Source organism: Cajanus cajan, chromosome 7 (genome assembly GCF_000230855.2).
Source record: "Cajanus cajan strain Asha chromosome 7, NIPB_CcT2T_4, whole genome shotgun sequence".
Lineage (NCBI taxonomy): Eukaryota > Viridiplantae > Streptophyta > Magnoliopsida > Fabales > Fabaceae > Cajanus > Cajanus cajan.
In genome coordinates, this window is record NC_138523.1 from 49,241,323 (window position 1) to 49,262,517 (window position 21,195).

At 30.8% G+C, this 21,195-nt stretch overlaps 3 protein-coding genes across 5 annotated transcripts; 1 reads left to right on the top strand and 2 right to left on the bottom strand.

Annotated features, from left to right (window-relative positions):
* Positions 1–10,681: 10,681 nt before the first annotated feature.
* Positions 10,682–14,696, top strand: LOC109789447 (glucomannan 4-beta-mannosyltransferase 9). Its single transcript, XM_020348406.3, has 9 exons — positions 10,682–11,474; positions 11,615–11,713; positions 12,168–12,420; positions 12,943–13,053; positions 13,136–13,272; positions 13,451–13,564; positions 13,651–13,850; positions 13,928–14,122; positions 14,303–14,696. Exons 1-9 carry the CDS (start codon positions 11,157–11,159, stop codon positions 14,463–14,465), a joined length of 1,590 nt encoding a protein of 529 aa, XP_020203995.1. The 5' UTR covers positions 10,682–11,156; the 3' UTR covers positions 14,466–14,696.
* Positions 14,697–16,262: 1,566 nt separating this feature from the next.
* On the bottom strand, positions 16,263–19,819 carry LOC109789437 (E3 ubiquitin-protein ligase SINA-like 10). 3 transcript variants are annotated; one of them, XM_083059964.1, is made up of 6 exons: positions 19,678–19,819; positions 18,479–18,588; positions 18,326–18,398; positions 18,119–18,262; positions 17,839–17,964; positions 16,263–16,948 (listed from the first exon to the last, which is right to left on the bottom strand). In XM_083059964.1, exons 2-6 carry the CDS (start codon positions 18,544–18,546, stop codon positions 16,325–16,327), a joined length of 1,035 nt encoding a protein of 344 aa, XP_082916090.1. In that variant the 5' UTR covers positions 18,547–18,588; positions 19,678–19,819; the 3' UTR covers positions 16,263–16,324. The 3 variants fall into 3 exon arrangements, with proteins under 3 accessions (XP_082916090.1, XP_082916091.1, XP_020203981.2); XM_083059965.1 differs by lacking the exon at positions 19,678–19,819 and having other exon boundaries at positions 18,479–19,354; XM_020348392.3 differs by lacking the exon at positions 19,678–19,819 and having other exon boundaries at positions 18,326–19,356.
* On the bottom strand, positions 19,618–20,987 carry LOC145949212 (uncharacterized). The gene is made up of 5 exons (XM_083060985.1): positions 20,808–20,987; positions 20,490–20,616; positions 20,270–20,327; positions 20,032–20,166; positions 19,618–19,944 (listed from the first exon to the last, which is right to left on the bottom strand). The coding sequence occupies exons 2-5, from the start codon at positions 20,600–20,602 to the stop codon at positions 19,618–19,620; spliced, it is 633 nt and encodes a 210-aa protein (XP_082917111.1). The 5' UTR covers positions 20,603–20,616; positions 20,808–20,987.
* Between the last annotated feature and the right edge of the window lie 208 nt (positions 20,988–21,195).

The following is a 21,195-nucleotide window of genomic DNA, read 5'->3' on the forward strand; positions in this document are numbered from 1 at the left end:
AAAATTCGTAGGAAAAGTCGCATGTAATAAGAGAAATTCTAGTAGTGTAAAGTAATTTAATTACAATTTTTTTTATAATAATTATTAAAAAAATCCTTATCAAGATAAAAATGATTTATTTTATAATTAATTAATATATTAGCATTTTATTTGTACAATACACATACGATCATATGTAATTAAAATTTTATAATAATTTATATATAAATAAATATGATATTTGAATATATAAATTATATTTGAGATAAGTATAAATAATTTATATTATAATATAAAATTATTTTATTTAAACGTGTAGAAAATAATAAAAATGACATTTTTTTATTTTTAATTTTGAAATTTTTTAAAAACAATTTTAAAGAAAATATTTTCTAAAATTAAAAGTAAATTGTACTTATTTTCTATTTTTTTTTCAAAAGTAAAAATAAAAAATAGTGAAACCAAAACGTACCATAGATTTTCCAATTTCTCCGTCATTTAGATAAAATTGGTCGGAAGTGGGAACTTCATTAATTTTCATGATCATGATTAGATATAGTTGTCAACTCAGTTTTGAAATTAAGAACAAAAAGCACTTTTCAGTTTTGTAATTTTTAAGTTTCAAATTTTTTCAGTTTTCATTTCTTAATACTAAAATTCTCAAATTCAAATTATATAAATAATTTTTTGCTTCTTATAACTCAAGCTTGTTTAATAATAAAGATGATAATATCTGTATAAATAAGGAGAAAAAAATTTAAATGATTATAACAATAATAATAAAGTTGTGAAATGTGACAACAGAAAGAATAATAATTATAATAGTTTAACCAACATCATCATGGTAATATTAGAATAGTTACAATTAGTAGCGGACCTTGATAGGAAGAGTCACGACTTCTTCAAATTTTTATAAATTATATATATATATATATTATATTTATATATTATCATATTATTAATTATAATAAAACTAAAAACATTAAGTAAAAAAAAATTCTATTATTTTTTTAACTAATAAAAAATTAATTTATAATTTTATATAAATAAAAAAATAATTCGACACTTTCAATTTTTTTTTTCAAGTTCCCGTCACTGGTTGCAATAAAAATAATAAACAAAATATTTTTTATTTATTATATTTTAAGCTAAATAATCTTTTAAAAGGTTAACTTTCACTTAATTCTTTTGTTCAATTAAATAAAGATTATTTTTACTCTCTTTCCTTTCTCTTCATTTGATTTTTAAACACCTGTCGCAATTTTTTTTTTCTCTGTCAAACACCATAACTGTAAGTTGGTACCCCTCCCCCAAAACAAAAGATGATGTATAATTCAACTAATACTATATATTATAAGCTTATACAAAGAAAACATTTCTTTTAATATCTACCAGAATACGTAATCATAAAAAAGATCACGAGAGTAATTTTATATCTCCATAATACTATTTTGATAATTTTAAAGAAGTTATATTATAATTATTTGTACTGGTAGAGTCGAAGAACTCTGTCTTTTTATACTTATTTAAATGTATTTAAAAATTATCAATATTGTTAAATTAATTGATGTTGTGCTCAATTCTCAAATTTCAAGGTCTTGAATTCGAGTATTTGGTTTATAAAAATAGTTAATTTTTAATATTTTTTTATTATTTAAAAGTTTAAGAGTAAAATAATTTATAAATTATGTACATGAAAATAGAGAATCACTTTTAAATATAGGTATAGATGATAAGAGAAACAAGGACATTAACAAAGGGTGACTATGAGAGTATTAAATGACAACTGTTTTTAATAATATATCGTGTTTTTGGAACAACTTGACAAATGATTACATTTAATATAATTCAGCTAGTATGCATCGAACAAGTAAAGCATACGCAACGCAACTAATATATGGTTCACATGCAACAATTATATAGATAATCATGTAATCTATACATGTATAGATAGAAGACATAATATAGAAATCATAAATCCCTTTACGGGGCTATGTACGTACCCTGTAAACATATACAATCTACATTAAACACATAGTTGTATACAAAATAAACCTTACTCATCTAGCAAGTGTCTATACATAATTATGTTACATTAGAGTAGCAACAACACAAAAGAGTTATCCCCAACATGACTCACCACCAACCATTCAAGCATCTTGTTAATCTTGCCCTACTCATGTACCAAGTATGATCATTACCATTCCAACCATAAGAAAAACAAATAAAAGTAAGCTTATGAAAATAATCAACATACAACTTACAAGTAAACAACTTACAATAATACAACATATACAACTTAATTGATACTTATTGCAACTTATCATAACAACTTTCAGCTTATCAACAATACAACACACTCCTTGCAACATAGGACAACTTAACAACTTTAGCTCAACAAAATGTTCAACACATCAACAATATATAATTAATATGTCGCCAAGTATGTCAGCTATGAAAATCTCCTACAACAAAAGTGAGTAATTTAAGTAGTTAGACCTGATTGAACCACATCGTCTGACCTATCTTAATTAGGTCAAGTATAGACAGTTTTAGGTCTCTTAGAGAACTTGTTTAATAACTTAATTTGACTTTTCAGGTGTTGTCACTTAAATTAAGAAGTTTAGTACTATTGTTAGGATAAAACAACTTAGGTATGAACCTACCATAGTATTAGCTTACAACATTAAGCCTCTTATGAGATTAACTCACTGACTACCCTCCAAATATTACATCCTTTCAATACTAGTTAGGAATTAAGTCATCGACCTTGTACTTTACTCAATTGATTACTTTATACATGTATGTATCGACCTTGTCCATATACGGATTTCACATAAAACCTGGAAGGGACAACTTAAAATAACTGCCTATTCAAAAGTTAACTTACTTACTTAAAGGTTATCAACTAAGCTTGCAGAGCACCACAATTTATATCACACAATGAGATATTTTAATTTCTAAAACATCTTTTACTCTCCTCTAATTTTATGCATATTAGTAAAGATATGTATCTATACCACATGCCTAATATCTCATTGCCTAGCATGGCAAAAGTTCACATCTAACCCCAATCAGGTAGAGAGTCTTTGCCTAACTCATGTACAATGTTACTCCATTGGTGATAAACATCAATTCAGGCAGATACAATTCACTCTCCCCACACTCAACGCCACCAATCTTGAGTTTGATGCAAGTAAGACAAAGACCCCATAGTTGAAGCCACAATCGACATCCTGAAGTTACACTTATGCAAAAACTAGATTGCCCAATCTACCTAAAACTCAACAAAAATCCAACATACATTGAAATATACAACATGTAACCATCCTAAAGAACTCATTTCTATCAATAGAAACAATATGCATTCATCATGGATCAAGAATCAACACATTGGATTCATAATAACTTAAAGAGAAACCCCAACTTCGTAAGTAATCATCTCATGGATTTCAACCAACAACAACTATAGATCAATGATTTTAGGCAACATTAAAAATAATTTTAAAACAAATTTTTCTTACCTCTTATTGATCCAAACTTAGAAAAAGAGAAGAAAAGAAACGAATTTTCTACAACCTTTGGCTTGATATTTCTAACTCCGAAATTCTGAAATTTCTAACTAGTCAAGTGAATTAACTATAAAGAGGAAGGAAGGAAAGGCTTTCGGTTTATATGGAAAAAGAAGTTTGAATTCAAAGAAACTCTCTAAAATTTCTTAAAATATGAATTTATGAAAAGATTCATGTCTTAAAATCTTTTTAGATCCCCTTATCGAAACTAAACCAACTTAATTCTACCTTCATGACCTCATAGATAACTAACTCTCAAAGTCTTTTAACTCAAGAATTCTCAAACAATAACACTAATAACAACTTATAATTAATAATATAATTAAATTAAACACTAAAAAAAAAATATAGTGTTACATGTTTGATTGGAATGGTTTTGGGAATCTCAAATGCCTTGAATCATATTTTTTTACCATACTATTATAAGTGAAAATATTTGACTAATCTTTACCGTAATCTTAAATTAGTTAATTTAATGTAGATATTAATTCACTCGATTGAAAAATTGGTAAAATTTCACCTTGATAAAATTCAAAACATTTCGGTAATACTTAAATTCGGGCCAAACCCGTACTAGGCATATACAAACATTTACATGTGGACAATGTACATGTGGTGATGTGGATAACAATACACGTGTGAACATAGTGCGCTATTCTTTGTATAAATATCTAAATCAAAATAAATTTATTTATTGATGAGAATTGAGAAATGTATACCCTCTTACTAACACATTACTAATTTATTATTAAATAAACTTATTCAATAAGATCAAGTACGTGTGACTTATATTAAATTAGAAATGAGACTATTTACCTAATCCCATATAAATTTTACCTTCATCATAAAAATGTTTTAAATTATTTTTTATTTCTTTTATTTATATTAGGATAAGGGGTAGATTTTATTTTATTTTATTTTATTTTTGAAGTTTTAAGTTGAAACGTCAAAACAAATTGTTGCATATTTTGTCGATGGAATTAATAGAAGAAAAGGAAGAACCGGCCAAAGTGGCTAAGGAGTTGAATTTTCTTTTGTGACGGCTACAAGTCCACTCAACAATCTATGTTCGATCTTTACCTAAATTGCATCATATTCCAAATCGTTTCAAATTAAACCATTGAAACTAAAACTAATAATCAATAATCTCACACTCATGCATGCACGCATAGTTTTCACTCATCAACAATATAATTAATTAACGTCTTTGAAAAGTCGAACAACTATTAATATTTATTAGACACACTATACTTTGACTTTATGAGGACAAATAAGAGTGATCCTCTATGTCACCAAAATTATTATCTTTATGGATTTTGTTCAATATGGCAGTATGAAACTTAGACCAAAAACAGTATAATATATGCAGAGCTCTAATCGCTGAGATATTTTTGGGGAAAGAAATCTTCCAAAATACATGCAGGAAAATTCATGTTTATTAGTGCGTGTTTGACTTATGATTAAAAACTTATAAAATTATGTTCAACGAAAAAGAGGGAAAAAAAATTACTTCCCAAATTTAGTGTTTTGGAATTTGTAATTTTTCCGTTTAATGGAACTTAACGATAAAGCAAATATGTTCTTAATAATTTAAAAGTTGTATTTATAAATAAGTAATTTGTGTTAGATTTGTATTCGTCTAAATATATTCATTGCTTTGATATAAATGGAATGAAAATAAATAGGAAGGGAAAAGGGGAAATTATTTTTATGAAACTTACTAGAAAATATTTCCTTCTAAATTTAATGAATGGGAGGGAAATAATTTATCTTTTTCTCTATTTAATTTTTAATCGAGAAATGCTAACACCAGAGTCTTTCAAACAATTATTGAAAAATACAAATTTTAGTAGATCTTATATCTTATTTAATAATTTTTTCTTTTAATTTTGTAATCTTCAATAAATTCTAATCAATGACAATAAAAATAGTATATTGGTAACACTTTTTTTTTATTTATAAAAATTTATAATATAGTTTTTTTAAAATAAATAAGTTTATATAAAAAAAGACATTTGATTAAAAAAGTTATATTTGTAATTATTATAAACTTTATCTGTCAAGTAATTCATTTAATTTTTTTTTCACTCTCTTTTCTCTTTATCCATTTAGTTTTTTTCACTCTTTCTTAGATTCATCTAATCACATCCTTTTCATGATCATTCTATTTTTTTTTTTACCAGTTTTTCTTTTTCTTTTTGTTTCTTTATTCTTTATTTTATTCCTAATCCAAATAAAACATTTTTTCATTCATACTTTGAACCTGACTATATTCGAATTCTCTCATTTTTGGAATTTTTTATACTATTCCTTCTTCTTTTGCTTCTCACATCTTTTTCACACATGCATATGTCTGCGGTTAGCCCAATTAAAGTAAGATGCTCTATTATTTTCTAAGTTAATTAAAATGAAAGGATCAAATACGTTTTGGTAGAGAACAAGAGGAAATTTTTTCACTAGCAGAAGCTTCTCCCTAAAGAAATCACTGAAAGGCTTGTGTTACACTTTTCTAACCAATTAACCACTAAAGACATCATGTTTCTTGACATTATATGCATTACTATGTTGTTCTTTGCTAGGTATCTGGATTAGTTCAATTTGTCTTGTAATTAAAAAAGGTAACTATGGAAGCTTCCCTTAACATGTAATGGTCCACAAAGAACAAAAGTGCTTGTTGTGGATGAACAGACCAAAAAAGTGCTTATGTGCTCATTATATGATGTTGACTAATTCTCCTCATAGAGAAGGTAGTTAACCAAAAGAACAAAATTGAGTTGTTTGAGTTATTGTGATGCCAATTTTGTTTCCAGCTTACATAAGTAGGACAAGTAATCCATGTCCTCAGGGATTTTCTGATGCAACCCAGTTTAGTATTAGGTTTGATTTAATCAGGAAAATTAAACATTTGAATTAAGATGGTGCTTCAATTCTCATATTGATTTTATTTGATATAAATTTCTCAATATTCATAGATAAATAAATTTCTTATTATGTAGATAATATATCTTAAAAAATGATTTTGGAGTTAATTTTACTTTACAAAATCACATTGTAAGATAAAAATTGTTTTCTAATTATATAATATATTAGTCATCTCATTGGATGGTGTAAGATTTTCAACATACTCTTCTTTTGTCAAAAACTAAACATTTCGAACATGAAATTTGTAAGATTGAACATTTATAAGTGATCCAATAATGATTCGGTAGTAAATGACTTAATAAATTCAACAATTATTGAAATAAACTATAATATCATATTAAGAAGGTATATTAAAAATTAACTCAATCTTACAAAATCAACTTGTAATGTTAGAATTATTTTTCATTTATATATATTATATAAATTATAAATTATACAATTAGTTGATGTGAAATTTCTAATAATTATAATATCCATAGGTTAATTTATAACAGTATTTTATTCGCTAAATAGTTTTTGTTTAAAACTTATTTATAGATTTCTAGAAGCTAATTTTTATTTACAGGAGAAAGTTATTTTCTTTTTCTTTTATCAATAGGTTTATCCTACATATGTCAATATTTAGCTTTGGACTGTTTGGAATATCGGAAAGACAGAAAAAACAAAATGAAAAGATGGTGAGAATTATATATTATATATGAAAGACATGCCAACTCAAGCAAATTCATTTATTGCTAAATGCTTACGCAAAAGACATAGACGCAGTTATAATTAAAAAATCAAAAAGACAGATATTATGCATGTTGACAAAAGACATAGGAGGAGTAAATTAAGTGAGAATAAACCATCAAACAGGGACAAAAAATTAAAATTTGTGTACATATTTTTGTCCGTAAATGATGTTCTTCAAATTCAATATTTCATGCCTTGAGTTGGCTTATGAGTTATGACTTGTCTAAGTTGTTCCTTGTGAATAATTTATCTCGTTTTTTTTTTTTTTTTTTTGATTTTTCGGAGTATCCATAGATTATTGACCTTGACTATATACACTTCATTGTGTCATCTCATTCGACTCATCTAGTACAATAAGATTTTATTCTTTTTTAGAGTTCGAGGCTTTTTAGATTCTTTTTCTTATAGTAGCAAGAGCTCTTCATTTTTTTTTATAATCACTAATAACTATTTTGGTTTCTAAGTTTCTCGAATATTTGCTTAGGTGTAAGAAACCATAAGTTAATTGAAATAAACAAACTAATAAACCAATATTTAAATCAGACAGACAGGTCAGCTTGATACTTTGTCCACTATTTTTTATATGATTATTTGAAGAGTTAATCATCTATACACTGTTAGTGTAAATTTTTTTCACTGACAGCCAATTATATCTTTTAATTATGTCATGTCACTGTTAAAAGTAAATGTGTTTATAATGACATGACATAATTAAAAGATATAATTAGTTATCAGTATAAAAAAACTTTACATTATTAGTGTATAGGTGATTAACTCTTATTTAAATAATAGGAAACAAACGAAAAAAAAAGTTGTTATTCCATAATTATTAATAAAATTATACTAGATAAAAACTTCTCAAACTAAATATGTTCTAAATATTATTTTTGTTTAAGAAAAAGTATTTTATTGGGTCTCTCTTTTGGCTATGCTCTTCGTACTTGAGATTATTTTTTTGGTTAAGGTACTTTTTAGGGGTCTATTTTGATCTTTAGATTAGGTCAATCCTTTGGTGTAGTTTGCATGCTTTAAGCTTTTCAGAGAACTGGATTTGGGCCTGTTTGGGCTTGTACTCTTGATGCATTTTTGATTGACTAAAAATAAAAACATTTCAAATGGAATTAGTAAAATAGTAGGTCTTCATATTCTTTGGGAAGTATGAATGAGAAAATTCAAAACTTTTAGCTAATTCAAAAATTTATTATTTTGTGATAAAAAAGTAATTATTTATTATTATTTAAAAATCTATAGGGTTAAATAATTTTTTTGTGCTTGTAAAATAAGATATATTTTTTTATTTATTTTAATTCTTTATAATTTTCTTTTCAATTTTACCCCTATAAAAAAGTTTGCCTCATTTTTATCTTTACTGTTAAATTGACTGCTAAATTTAACCAAAAAATCTTAAAAACTATGGAGACCAAAATATAAAAGTTAGAAAATTATAAGAACCAAAATTTAAGAGGATAAAAACAACTAAAATTAGATAAGAGTATAAAGCAAAAATAATTAAAATTTCGGATGAACAAAATGAAAATAACTAAAATTAAGATAGTTAAACAAAATTTACAGTATCACGATCGTGATTAATCTATGTCATATAGTAAGTAAGTGGGTATTGAAGCATTTCTAACGTGGATCGTTATTGCATGGTTTATGGATGCTAAAGGAAACACCAGGTTGTATACATTGTTGAGAAGGGTTTGAGTCTGTGTGCGTCATTTGAATTGCATATATACATATATTGTTGAAAAGGGAGATTGTACAAAGTGATTGCATTGCATGGTTTATTAATGGAAATATTAGTTGATATATCATATATATATATATACTTTTTGATTACTCTTCTTGAACAGTGTGCATGTGCATGCTGAATTATATTGCCCCGTGGATCTCCATGCATCAATATCGTAAAGCAAAATTTAATTTTGTTACTGATATCATATCATAATGGATCATAACCAAACTCACCTTTTCTAAAATAATTCCTATTGCGGTGGTCAACAGTTACAATCAAACAAACAATTTCCATTATACAATAAGCAATAAACAATCAACTCCCACGTTAGCACGTCAAAGTTAATGAATTTAAAATATAAATAATAATATACTAAAAGTAAAATTGTATTCATTTAATTAAATTGGTAAATTAAAAAGAAAAATATTTAAAATTATTATTCTCAATATGTTAAAAATCAATTATAGATATGTAATTATTTATTTATTGTGAAATAATAAATAAATTACTTAGTTAAATCTCATTAATAATTATATATATTATTTTGAACTTTTTATTAGGTCAACTTTAATAATTGAGGAGATATATTAGTCTATTACAACGTATTTAAATCTCATTAGAAAAAAGTATTCTAACCATAGTAAAAAATTATTTACAATTGATTTAAATTAGTTAGAATATTTTATAAGTTAATTAGTTTAATTTAATTAACGATAAACATATTTTTCTATTTCCACTTTACACATGTTTCTCATTTTAATTAAAAGAATTAAATCACCGTATTAATATATGTTTATGATGATATTAAACTGGCCATTCAATGCCAATTATGATATCATAATAATTTGTCAAGTTCCATTAAATTTATTTGGAGAAAATTGATGATATTAATTATGATTAATCATATAATTTGATTATTATGCTTGTAAAGCACCAATATTATTATATGTGTCAATTTATATATACTTTTCGAGTTTCAAAATTCTCGATGTAAAATTAAGGTGAGTATTACTTAAGACCTGTAAAATATATCGACATGTCAACCGCCAAGTATGCTTCCTTTGTTGGCTGTTCTTTGTCTAACTTAGCAACACATGATCCATCACATCCTTTGTAAGATATCTCAAAGGAACCAAAATCAAATCTGAAATTTCAAACTTCTTTGCCAAAAGCACTGAACAAAAGAACTCTTTTCCACATTAATTTAATCCAGTTTAAAAACTCTCTTAAACATAAAAAAGTTGAATATATGCTTATTTTAGTTTATTTAAGGGTACAAAACGATACTAATTCGATTTTATTGGAGACAATTATGTTTAAACCGATATAATCATGTTAAATAATCAAGCTTTTCTTTCAAAATATTTTAACATTATATATTTGAACTTGAATATACTAATTAAGCTGAAATAACTCCACGTTAACTTGATATTTAAATTAGAACTTTATTAGTGTATTTTTTATTCATACGCAAAACAATTTTAATGACTAAAATGAGGTTGCATACATCTTGATGTACTAAACCTTTTCCTTGCACAAAATCTCAATCTTGCTGATAGGAAATAATAGTGACTTGCTTTGTGGAAACCACTGCTTCATATTTTAATGTTCTGTTAGATACATGTCTACAAACGCTACTGGATTATGACACTCTTTTCTGGTTTCAACTCTCAAGCCAGCTATCTATAATCTTATCATAATTATTGCTTTTGCAATTTTTTCTCTTTTCCTTTGATACAAACACTGCAATCTCTTATATATAAATACTTTACACATTGTTCTGTTCTTACTCAAGGCATCAAAATACCACAGAGTCTCTCTCTCATTAATCATAATCGAGAAGAGAGACCAGAGAGAGAGAGGGAGGGAGAACTTGAAAAGCATTGCAACACACGTTAGGTCCATTTGGTGTCACACAAAATGTTGCACATGGAGCTGAACTAGCTAGTTCGTGTGAATGCATTGTTACTTTGTTAGCAGTGTTATAATAGTTCCTTCTGACGCCAGTTCTTCCTTGACGTAACTCCTACGGAAAAGTCAGAGAGTGAGTGACCAAAAGTGAAAAAAACTAGAAACAATTCGTGTTCTTTTCGCAAAGCCAACAAGCCACCAAGACCAAGCACAAATAGTGAGTGATATCACATTGTTTTATATAGTCACACCATTTTACAAGTGTTCTTTGTCTCTCCAAAGGAAACCAAGAAAGCCACCAAATGGATCGGCTTTCATCAGTAGCTACGTTTGAAAGCATGCATTATGGCAGTGCAAGCCAAGTGGGTTTGATTTGGCAGCAAGCTAGGGCACCCCTTGTGGTTCCATTGCTGAAATTGCTAGTGGCTTTGTGCCTAGCCATGTCAGTTATGTTATTTGTGGAGAGAGTTTATATGGGGGTAGTCATAATCTTTGTGAAGTTGTTTAGGTTCAAGCCAGAAAAGAAGTACAAATGGGAGCCACTCAGGGATGACCTTGAGCATGGAAATTCTGCATACCCTATGGTCTTGGTGCAAATTCCTATGTACAATGAGAAAGAGGTAATGTTGTTAAGTTATCCCATTTAATAGACCCCTGTTTTTCTAAAAGGAAAATTTGTTATGACATAGATTGTTTCTTGAAATAGAATTATTTTTTCACTGAAGTAAAGGCTTTTGGGGTACTGTTTCATTGGTTGCAGGTGTATCAATTATCAATTGGAGCTGCATGTGGGCTATCATGGCCCTCTGATAGGATCATTATTCAAGTTCTTGATGATTCCACTGATCCAATCATTAAGGTTGAAATCATCCCTACTAATAAAGTTAACTGACAAGTTGCTCCTAAATCTTCCTATAATTAAACAATGTAAACATTTCCATTTCTTTTTCCCTTAGTCAACAAAAGCTCCTTTCGAGATCTTTTATACACTCTAGGGGATACTTAAAGTAACTTTACTCATTAGTTCATAATCTACGTCAAATTGCATGGAAAAACAACATTTAAGAACAAAATTACAGTGTCAGAAAGTCCAAGGTTTCAACCCAAAACACAATTGTGCATGTCATGTTTCTGAACATTTAGATGGTAAAGAAAAACGGTGACCATCAATTTGGCCAAAAAAACAAGATTCTGGATTATCTATTGTGGCTACAGACCTTGTAAAAACTAATACATTACATTCATACAATATAGCCTAATTCTCTGATCAGAGTCTAATTAATTATCACATAAACTTTTTTTTTTAATGACAGAATATGGTGGAGGTGGAGTGCCACAGATGGGCCAGTAAAGGCATAAACATAAAGTATGAGATCAGAGAGAACAGAAATGGTTACAAAGCTGGGGCTCTCAAAGAAGGCATGAAGCATGGCTATGTGAACTTGTGTGACTATGTGGCCATCTTTGATGCTGATTTCCAACCTGAGCCTAACTTCCTTTGGCGCACCATACCATTCCTTGCTCACAACCCAGAAGTTTCACTAGTCCAAGCTCGATGGAAATTCGGTATTTTTTTTTCTCCTGAAACTCCTTTTTCCGTGCTTGCTTTAGAAACTAGAACAAAAACTGTTCTCCAACAAACGATCTGGTGTCAAAATACAGTTTTTAGTTACAACTGAACTGATTTATTTTTTAGCTGTTTCACTTTATTACTATTTTTAGACTTAGAGCATCATGGCCAAGCTTAGCCAATGGACTCAAAATTAAGATCTACATTAAGATCAAATTGTCCAATGGAAGCTAAGAAGCTCAGATAAGATAGTTTCACTCAGCACACAATACCACTCTTAATTCTTTAAGGTTTAAAATATTTTGATATCTACACAACTCCATTTTTAGTGTCGGTGCTTTAAAGAACAAAAGTTACATCAACAGTTAGAAAAAGAAAGAAAGTACTGACATCAGTGTCTTAGCTACAAACAAAATAAATCATTTCCAATTTACATGACAAAAATTTATCACAATGTAGAATGTAGTTATTTGCCTTTGGCAGTAAGGTGTGATAGTAATATACCTTGTGTATGGCAGTTAATGCTGATGAATGCTTGATGACAAGAATGCAAGAGATGTCATTGGACTATCATTTCCTTGTGGAGCAGGAAGTTGGGTCCTCAACCTATGCCTTTTTTGGTTTCAATGGTAAATCATTTCCTTAATAATCAAACAATATGTTTCGTTGAGTAGTAGAAACAGTCATGTCAATGTAGATGATATGTTGCAGGCACAGCTGGTGTGTGGAGAATTTCAGCATTAAATGGAGCTGGTGGATGGAAGGACCGCACAACAGTGGAAGATATGGATCTAGCTGTCCGAGCAGGTCTCAAAGGCGGAAAATTTGTATATCTTAGTGATCTCAAGGTATCATTCAATCACACTGCATTTAATTGCAGGGCTTGTACTCGAGTTTGTTCAATGAGTTATTTAGCAAAGAAGATCGTACAAAAAACCATCTCAGTTATACATCAAGTTTCTGTTTAGTCTTTTATCATATACTGAATTGTTTATTTTATATAACAATTTACCTAAACAAATTTAGGTGAAAAGTGAATTGCCAAGTACCTTCAAGGCCTATCGTTATCAGCAGCACCGATGGTCATGTGGCCCGGCTAATCTGTTCAAGAAAATGGCAATGGAAATCATGAGAAACAAGGTATCAGTTTCCTTGTAGTCATTGAAGAAGTCAAACTAGTAGTATCCATCTTCTCTACTGATTCCTTTTTTGACCATATCATGCAGAAAGTCTCCATGTGGAAGAAGTTTTATGTGATTTATAGTTTTTTCTTTGTCCGGAAAATCGTAGCTCATGTGGTCACATTTGTATTCTACTGTGTGGTTATGCCAGCAACTGTTCTAGTTCCAGAAGTGGAAGTCCCCAAGTGGGGCGCTGTGTATATACCTTCTATCATCACACTCCTCAATGCAGTGGGAACTCCTAGGTAAGCATTGCAAGACTTTGCTGAAAAGGTTTTCTTGTGTTCATTTGTGAGTAACTAGTCATGTATATCTTGTGCAGGTCAATCCACTTACTTGTATTCTGGATACTTTTTGAAAATGTTATGTCAATGCATAGGACCAAGGCAACACTTACAGGTTTGCTAGAGGCAGGGAGAGTAAATGAATGGGTCGTTACTGAGAAATTGGGAGATGCACTTAAAACAAAATCAGGAGGCAGAGCAGCTAGGAAGCCTCGTATCAGGATCGGTGAGAGGTACACAAAGATAAGGAGAATACTCTTGTTTTTATTAACTTGTTATCATTTATAACAAAATAGAATGAACAACATAGACATGAGTTCAGTTGATTCCCTCAAGTTGGAACTTTGGTGTCTACATTTCATAACTAGTACTAATGATTTTACCTTTACTACTTGTTTGTTGATGATTAACAGGCTTAATTTCCTGGAACTTATAGTGGGGGCCTACCTCTTTTTCTGTGGATGCTATGATCTTACCTATGGGAAGAACCACTACTTCATATATCTCTTCCTGCAATCTATTGCCTTCTTTGTTGTGGGGATTGGCTATGTTGGCACCTTTATTCCCAATCCATAGAGGAACTCCTTCACCAGAATTATTTCAAGTGTCTGTCATTTGGCTGGCATTTTTTTCACTACAAGAAGGAACAAATGCAGTTTCTTCTGCTGGTAGCAACCATTCAATTTGTTTTAGAACCATATATTATTTTACAACCATTATTTGTCACACTTTGATGTATTACTTGAAATGCCTTGGAAAGAATAATCAATAAATTGGAAATTTGAAATATAGAAGCAAGTTGGCACAGCTTCTGTTTCCGTCCTTCCCTTCTCTAACCTGAAAATTAAGCTGTGTTACAAATGTATGTTTTCTCGATCTTCTCTTTCATACATGGCTTTATTTAATTTAAACCCCACAATTTATTAATAGCTGTGAAATGAATAAACCTCAAATAGGAGTCTTAATTATAATTAAGAAATCACAACTTGCGCATTCTGTACGAGGTTTGCTTAAAAGTTTTTGTTTTTAAAAAAAATAAATAGAATTACCATAAAACCTAAACTGCTAAAAAGTATGTAAATCCAGAAATTCCAGCATCTTACAACTTTTTTAGGACTTGTGATGAACATTAACGTGTTGTTCTAAGCAGCCATCAGTTGATATTTAATGATGTCTTGACACTTTTAGATTAAACTTTAAGCGGAACTCATAATATCAAGAAGGGACCAATATTGTTTTTGAATCTACGTGTTTCAATCGAATGCATTGTAAGTGGGAGTGGAACCTTTAGGTTTGAGCAATGGCCTAACATGCATGTTTAAGAGCTATTTGTAAATTTTTTAATGAATTTATTAATTTTGTTTTAATTATTTATATTCAATTGAATTTTATTTTCATTCTATATATTTTTTTTATATTATATTATAAATATTAGATTTATCTATATCGATATATATAGAATCTATATCGATATAAATAGATAAATATAGAATAGTATACTAAAGACATGAAACTCTTCTGATGGGGCAAATGCACCTAAAGACAGCCTCAAATAAAGAATTTCAATTGTTCCAAATTTCAATTATTATAAAAAAAAAATTATTGCCTGGCCAAATCCATATAACACCTGGGATAGAATCAGATATTATAATGAAATTTCATCTCATTTAATTCTTATTGTAAAGAGAAAACCTTTTAGTGCAAGCCTGAAAATAGAGAGAATCCTTAATCGTGAGAAAGCCCAAGGTAATAAGGTCTCAATAGGGATATAAAAAATATGATATGAAGTTCAACTTAGATAGTAGAGACATACGATGACTTTTTTTTTATACATAGATAACATGCAACTATGTTTAGTTTTTTTTTTTTTTTTTTTTTTTTTTTTTTTTAACGAGTCTAAAGTTGTTTACTTGGCATTAGCATAATTAGAGAAACGAAATTTCATATCTCAACTCAGTACCATATATTTTCCGTTTGGTGCAATCATATACCAACTAACAATTCTGTTCATTAATTATATACTTTTGTTCATAAAATTTGTCCATTTAGGATTTTTCACTAGAATAAATTTTGTCAACCAATTTCTCCAAGAACTAGTGCAATTAGATGAAAATTGACGAATGTTTTTTATATCTATCATGTACTTGGCTGCAAGGAGTTATTACATCAGTAGCAGCAAATAAGTTCTACAATTTATTAAAAATACTATAGACAAAAAATTTTAAGAACCGTAAAAGAGATGTCGCAATGAGAAGGAAAAAAAAAAAAAAAAGGGGGGGGGGGGGGTGTGAGTAGGTAGGTGGCTTTTCCAGTATAACAGAAGCCACAAACATTGAGAATGAGCAGGAATATTGTAAAGAAATACCAGAAAAATCTTATAAATGCCGATTGACATCATTTTCACTGAATAAATTATCTATAATCTAGGTCACAAATCAAGAGCAATCTACATTATGCTCAGTAGAATTCCATATACAAATATCTATATTGAGCTCCCCATAAGAAACAAGAAAATTGAAAGGAATCAAAAGAAAATCTACAGGGGGAAAATCCTCCATTCGACCAGGAAAATTCTCAGCTACAGACTTTAATCTGAGAGAACTTCTTCCCCTACATGAAACAATCTCATAAATAAACCTCTCTTTTGATGAGCTTGGACCAATACAGGTTATCATCACAGTACTCCCATTAGTTTCTGTGCCCTTGTTGAGGAGAAATAGAACCCCGTCTTCTTCTTCCTGGAGAACAAGGAATTTCTCATCCATGTGTAAAGAGATAGCCAATGGACGATTATATTTGAATCGTCTTCCAGAATCCCAGTGTTTACTGCTGAAATGCAATGCCAACTGTTCAAATGACCCAACATAGTTGCAGTCTTGAAGTGGGCAGGTACATGGAGAATAGATGCATGTCACTTCATGGTCATTACTGGTCATGTAATCCACAATTTCATTGCAACCATATTCTCTGTTCTGACAAGGTGCTGCGATTGATTCAACTACTAAACCCACATCTGCACTAAACACTGTTCTAGTCTCAGGATAACCAAGGAATCCTTCCTGTAGAAACAATTTAGTTACTCAGAGGGTAAACATTCTCAAGCTGCAGAATTCGTATGTTGGTGCATATGCCATCCAGGCATGGGTAAGTTTAAAAGTGTGCACATGCATTTTTTGAATAGAAATAGAGCTTCCACTAATAGCTTGTTGAAAACACCATCATTCATTCAGATATAAATTCAACTAGCTATCATGGTCAGGAAAAGATCATGTTTAGAAAATCTATAAGAGAAAAGTTATAGTATAAGCAGCTTCCAATGATCTATGCGTCCATGATTACATTTTTTGCTTGGTTCCAGAATTATCTTTTTTCTGCGTATTTTTAAAGCTTGATGAAATAAAAACATGTTGAATGTGCAGACCACAATTGGTAAAGTAGTTGCATCAGCTAAAATGCTGATGGACAGCCTTCCAATTATGCACTCATTAACTATATAGCAACTTTTGGGTGTTATAGCACAACAAAATCACTATAGTTCAAAACCCAACATCACCAAAGAGACTAAAAGCCATTTGCTTGATTAACTGTAACAGCAAGGGTCATGTGCTAAGTTCTTTCATGTAATGCACCAATTTTATTTTTTTTAAAGCTCCACCAAAATATATAGTCATCTTTTATTAAAGAAAACACATCTCCTGGTCACTCATCTTTTTCTTTCAAGCAAACTTGTAAAACTTTTAAGACTGCCTTACTCCACTTGTTTCTCCACTTCAATTATTGCAAGGTCGAAAAGAAACTCAAATATCCATTAGCCATTTTTCTTCATAAAAGAAAAGAAAAAACTTGGGTTTCATGATTATAGAAAAAATATATATATAAAAGAGTGCCTTTTGAAATGTTCTTGCGGACATGCAACGAGGCTAGTAATGAATGGCAATGGTATCAATACCTCATTTGATTCAGGTCTAAGAAGACCATGTCCAATCCTAATGCTTCCTGTGGTGATTGGTGGGCCATCTAGATGATCTCTATGCTCGGAAAACTCCATCTGATGGCATTTCTTCTTACTTGCTAGCTGCAAAATAAAAGCATACTTTAATATCTGAACAAACTTGGGATTCACTAGTTTAGCAGAAAATATCAAAATCGTATGTTTCTGGAAAGTTAAAAATTAATTTCACAGAAAGCACTTTCATCATTTTAATCATTTTTAACATTTTGACATCTACCTCCCCAGAACCATAGCCGCCAAGTTCCTTTTCTCGTTTTTCTCTCTCAGCAATCTCCTCCTCTCCCCAAGAAAACAGATATGGAACAATAGTTGGAACTGAAGCAGAAGACCCTTCAAGTGATATGCTCTCATAGTAGAAAAGCTGAAAAAGAAAGAGGAGTTAAAAATTATTAGTTAAATAAAAATTGATGAAAAAAAAATTTACCTGCAAAAATAAGAGACAACCACCAACAGCTCTCTGCTTCCCTTGATGGAAGCGTGATACCTCTCGAACCAGCCTATCAAGCAAGAATTTACCCCAGTTATACTGATGGACGAGATCCATATTTGTCAGAAAGTGGAGAAATGATGGGCTAACATCCAGCCTAGCTGTTGGTGAAAGAAGCGTTCCCAGCACGTAGAGAACAAATGACCTCTTAAAATCATCTCCAGCCTCTGCAGTTGCCAACCGCTCCTCTAAAAGTCGCACTGAAATTCCATGATTTATTGCATTGTAACTGTTACGTAAATCCATAGTAGTCAATAGCGGCCGGAGCGGTCGCTATCGCGGCGCTCCGGAGCGGAGCGGCGTCACCCCGCAACGTGGCTGCTGTCGCGTGGCGGATTTCTGTAGCGGCCGGAGCGGCCGCGTCGGAGGCGTAGCGGAGCGGCCGAAATCGCGGATTCGCGAGCGCGATTTCAGACTTACCCTTCATTAAGGGTAAGTCCGTCTTTTCAATGGGGTTTTTTTGCCCTAATCATCCCTTTCCCATTCGCGATTTCAGACTCCTCGAAACCAAACCCCTCCGCTCGTCTCTCCCTCTCATATTTTCTTCTTCTCTGGCAATCGCGTGCAGCTCCGACGAAGTCCGGCTCCGACGCACCTCCATCGGCGACGCGCCTCCAGCTCCGACGCACCTCCGACTCCGACGAGCCTCCAGGTCCGACGCAGCTCCGACGTGGCCGCAAGCTCAGACGCGCGTTTGTCTTCTCCTTCCTCCGACTAACGTTTGCCCTCTGTTGTCTGTTCCCCTATTCTATTGTGTCTTTTACTCTTTTATGCAACATGCAACATATCTTTTTTAATTATTTATTAAATTATTTCCACTGATTTTTTTTTAATTTTTGATTAAATTTAATTGAACAAATTTTATTTTTAAATTCTGATAAAATTTAATTCAACATATTTAATTTTTAAATTCTGATTAAATTTAATTCAGAAAAATTTATTTTTAATTTCTGATTAAATTTAATTCAGTTAATTTTATTTTTAATTTCTGAATAAATTTAATTCAACAAATTTTATTTTTAATTTCTGATTAAATTTAATTCAGCTAATTTTATTTTTAATTTCTGATTAAATTTAATTCAGCTAATTTTATTTTTAATTTTTGTTTTTTTTAGCTTTTATATATATATTATTAATTATTTAATATATATAAATTAATATTTAAATAGCGGTTATCCCGCTCCGCGTCATCCCGCTATCCCAGTTTTGGGGTCGGCCGCTCCGCGCCGCTATCCGGGATTGACTACTATGCGTAAATCTGAAATTAAGTCTTCTGGACCAGAATTTACCACTTCTTTGCCACTGGCCGCTAATCCCAATACTGACTCTACATCTTTTGGAGTCAATGGCATGCGCACATTGCAGATCTCCAAGCTGCAATTAGTAGTGTCAAACCTATCCAGTAACCAAAGACACAAACTGCGTCGAAGTGTTCGACATCTAAGACCAAGGAGGTTTCCAAAGCCCATGCTCTTAACTGCCTCCTTCTGTTCAGGTGTGAGGTGTTGTAACACATTGAATAAGCGACCAGGAGAGCATCTTGTTACCAGTTTAGTCTGCATTATTTAATCTTCAGCTTCAAGATTCATTAACTTCGGACATGAATAAACACATCAACCATCTCCCAAGTACTTGGAATTTACCTGTTTCCTTGGCTTGGGGGCAGGGGCAGCACCAGAACTCAAGTAGCCATCCCACACTTCACGCGCACGCCTAGCATATTTTTCCTTGTCTTCAAGAGACATCAACTTCCATGCATTCGAGGCAGCCTTTGTTGCCTGCACAACAAAAAACTTCTACTTAAATTATTGCCATAAAAAGTTTTTCACCTACAAATGAGGTACAAACCTAGCAATTTCAAAAGTCAAAATAGATGCTCACAGCTTTAAGGCCTGGTGTCTCAGGATGGGAAGCAATGTACTCTTTGATAAACTCCTTACTGCAACAATTGATTTAAAACTAAGTACCTCACAGAATCATAACACACACAATAATATTAATAATAGTTTAATTTCTACGCACTTTCTGTGTACGTGAGTGCATACACTATTTATTCTAATAATAAATGTAATTTCACTTATAAGAAATTAAAAGAAATAACCTAAAATACACCCATGAGCATGCAGGACGAGGAACCAAAACTTCCTTCTTCCTCTTCTTTTTCCTTTGCCCTTCTTTCATAGCATGTTGTTCAACCCTTTGGTTTACCATCATTATGCTTTCACATTCTGTCCAAAAAATTTCAAATTTAAAAATTAAAATTAAAAATAATTAGTTCAGACAACAAGATGTCAACCCATACTCATAACAATTTAATAAGAGTATAATCCTTTCAATCAGTGTAAGCATATAACTACAACCCATCTCATTTTATTTTATCGTAAAGACTAACTAAACAAAAGGCAATTCAAATTTTTACCATAAGAAAAGAGGAACCCACAATCATGGCAGCTACAAATAATTTAAAATAACAAACAAACAAAAAAGGACCTAAGCGTGATGCATATTTATGTGACGAAAATAGAAAATGCAAAAATAATGTGGGAACTGTAAGAGAACTTTGAGGATAAAATGCGGAGGAAAATTGGTGAAAGGTAGTAGTCATACTGAGAGATAAGAATAATTATTGGTAGTAAGAAAGGGTTGAACGAAACGGTGTCGCAGTGGTGCTTTCTCCGGTCAATAGTTTCTTTCCCTCTAGCTCAGCCAACATTGGGCCTTTACACCGTAGATTCAGTGGGTTGGGTTTGAGCTGGACTCGCTTTCGAACCCAATGGGCTACTCAATCCAGTTAAATCTGAAGCCCA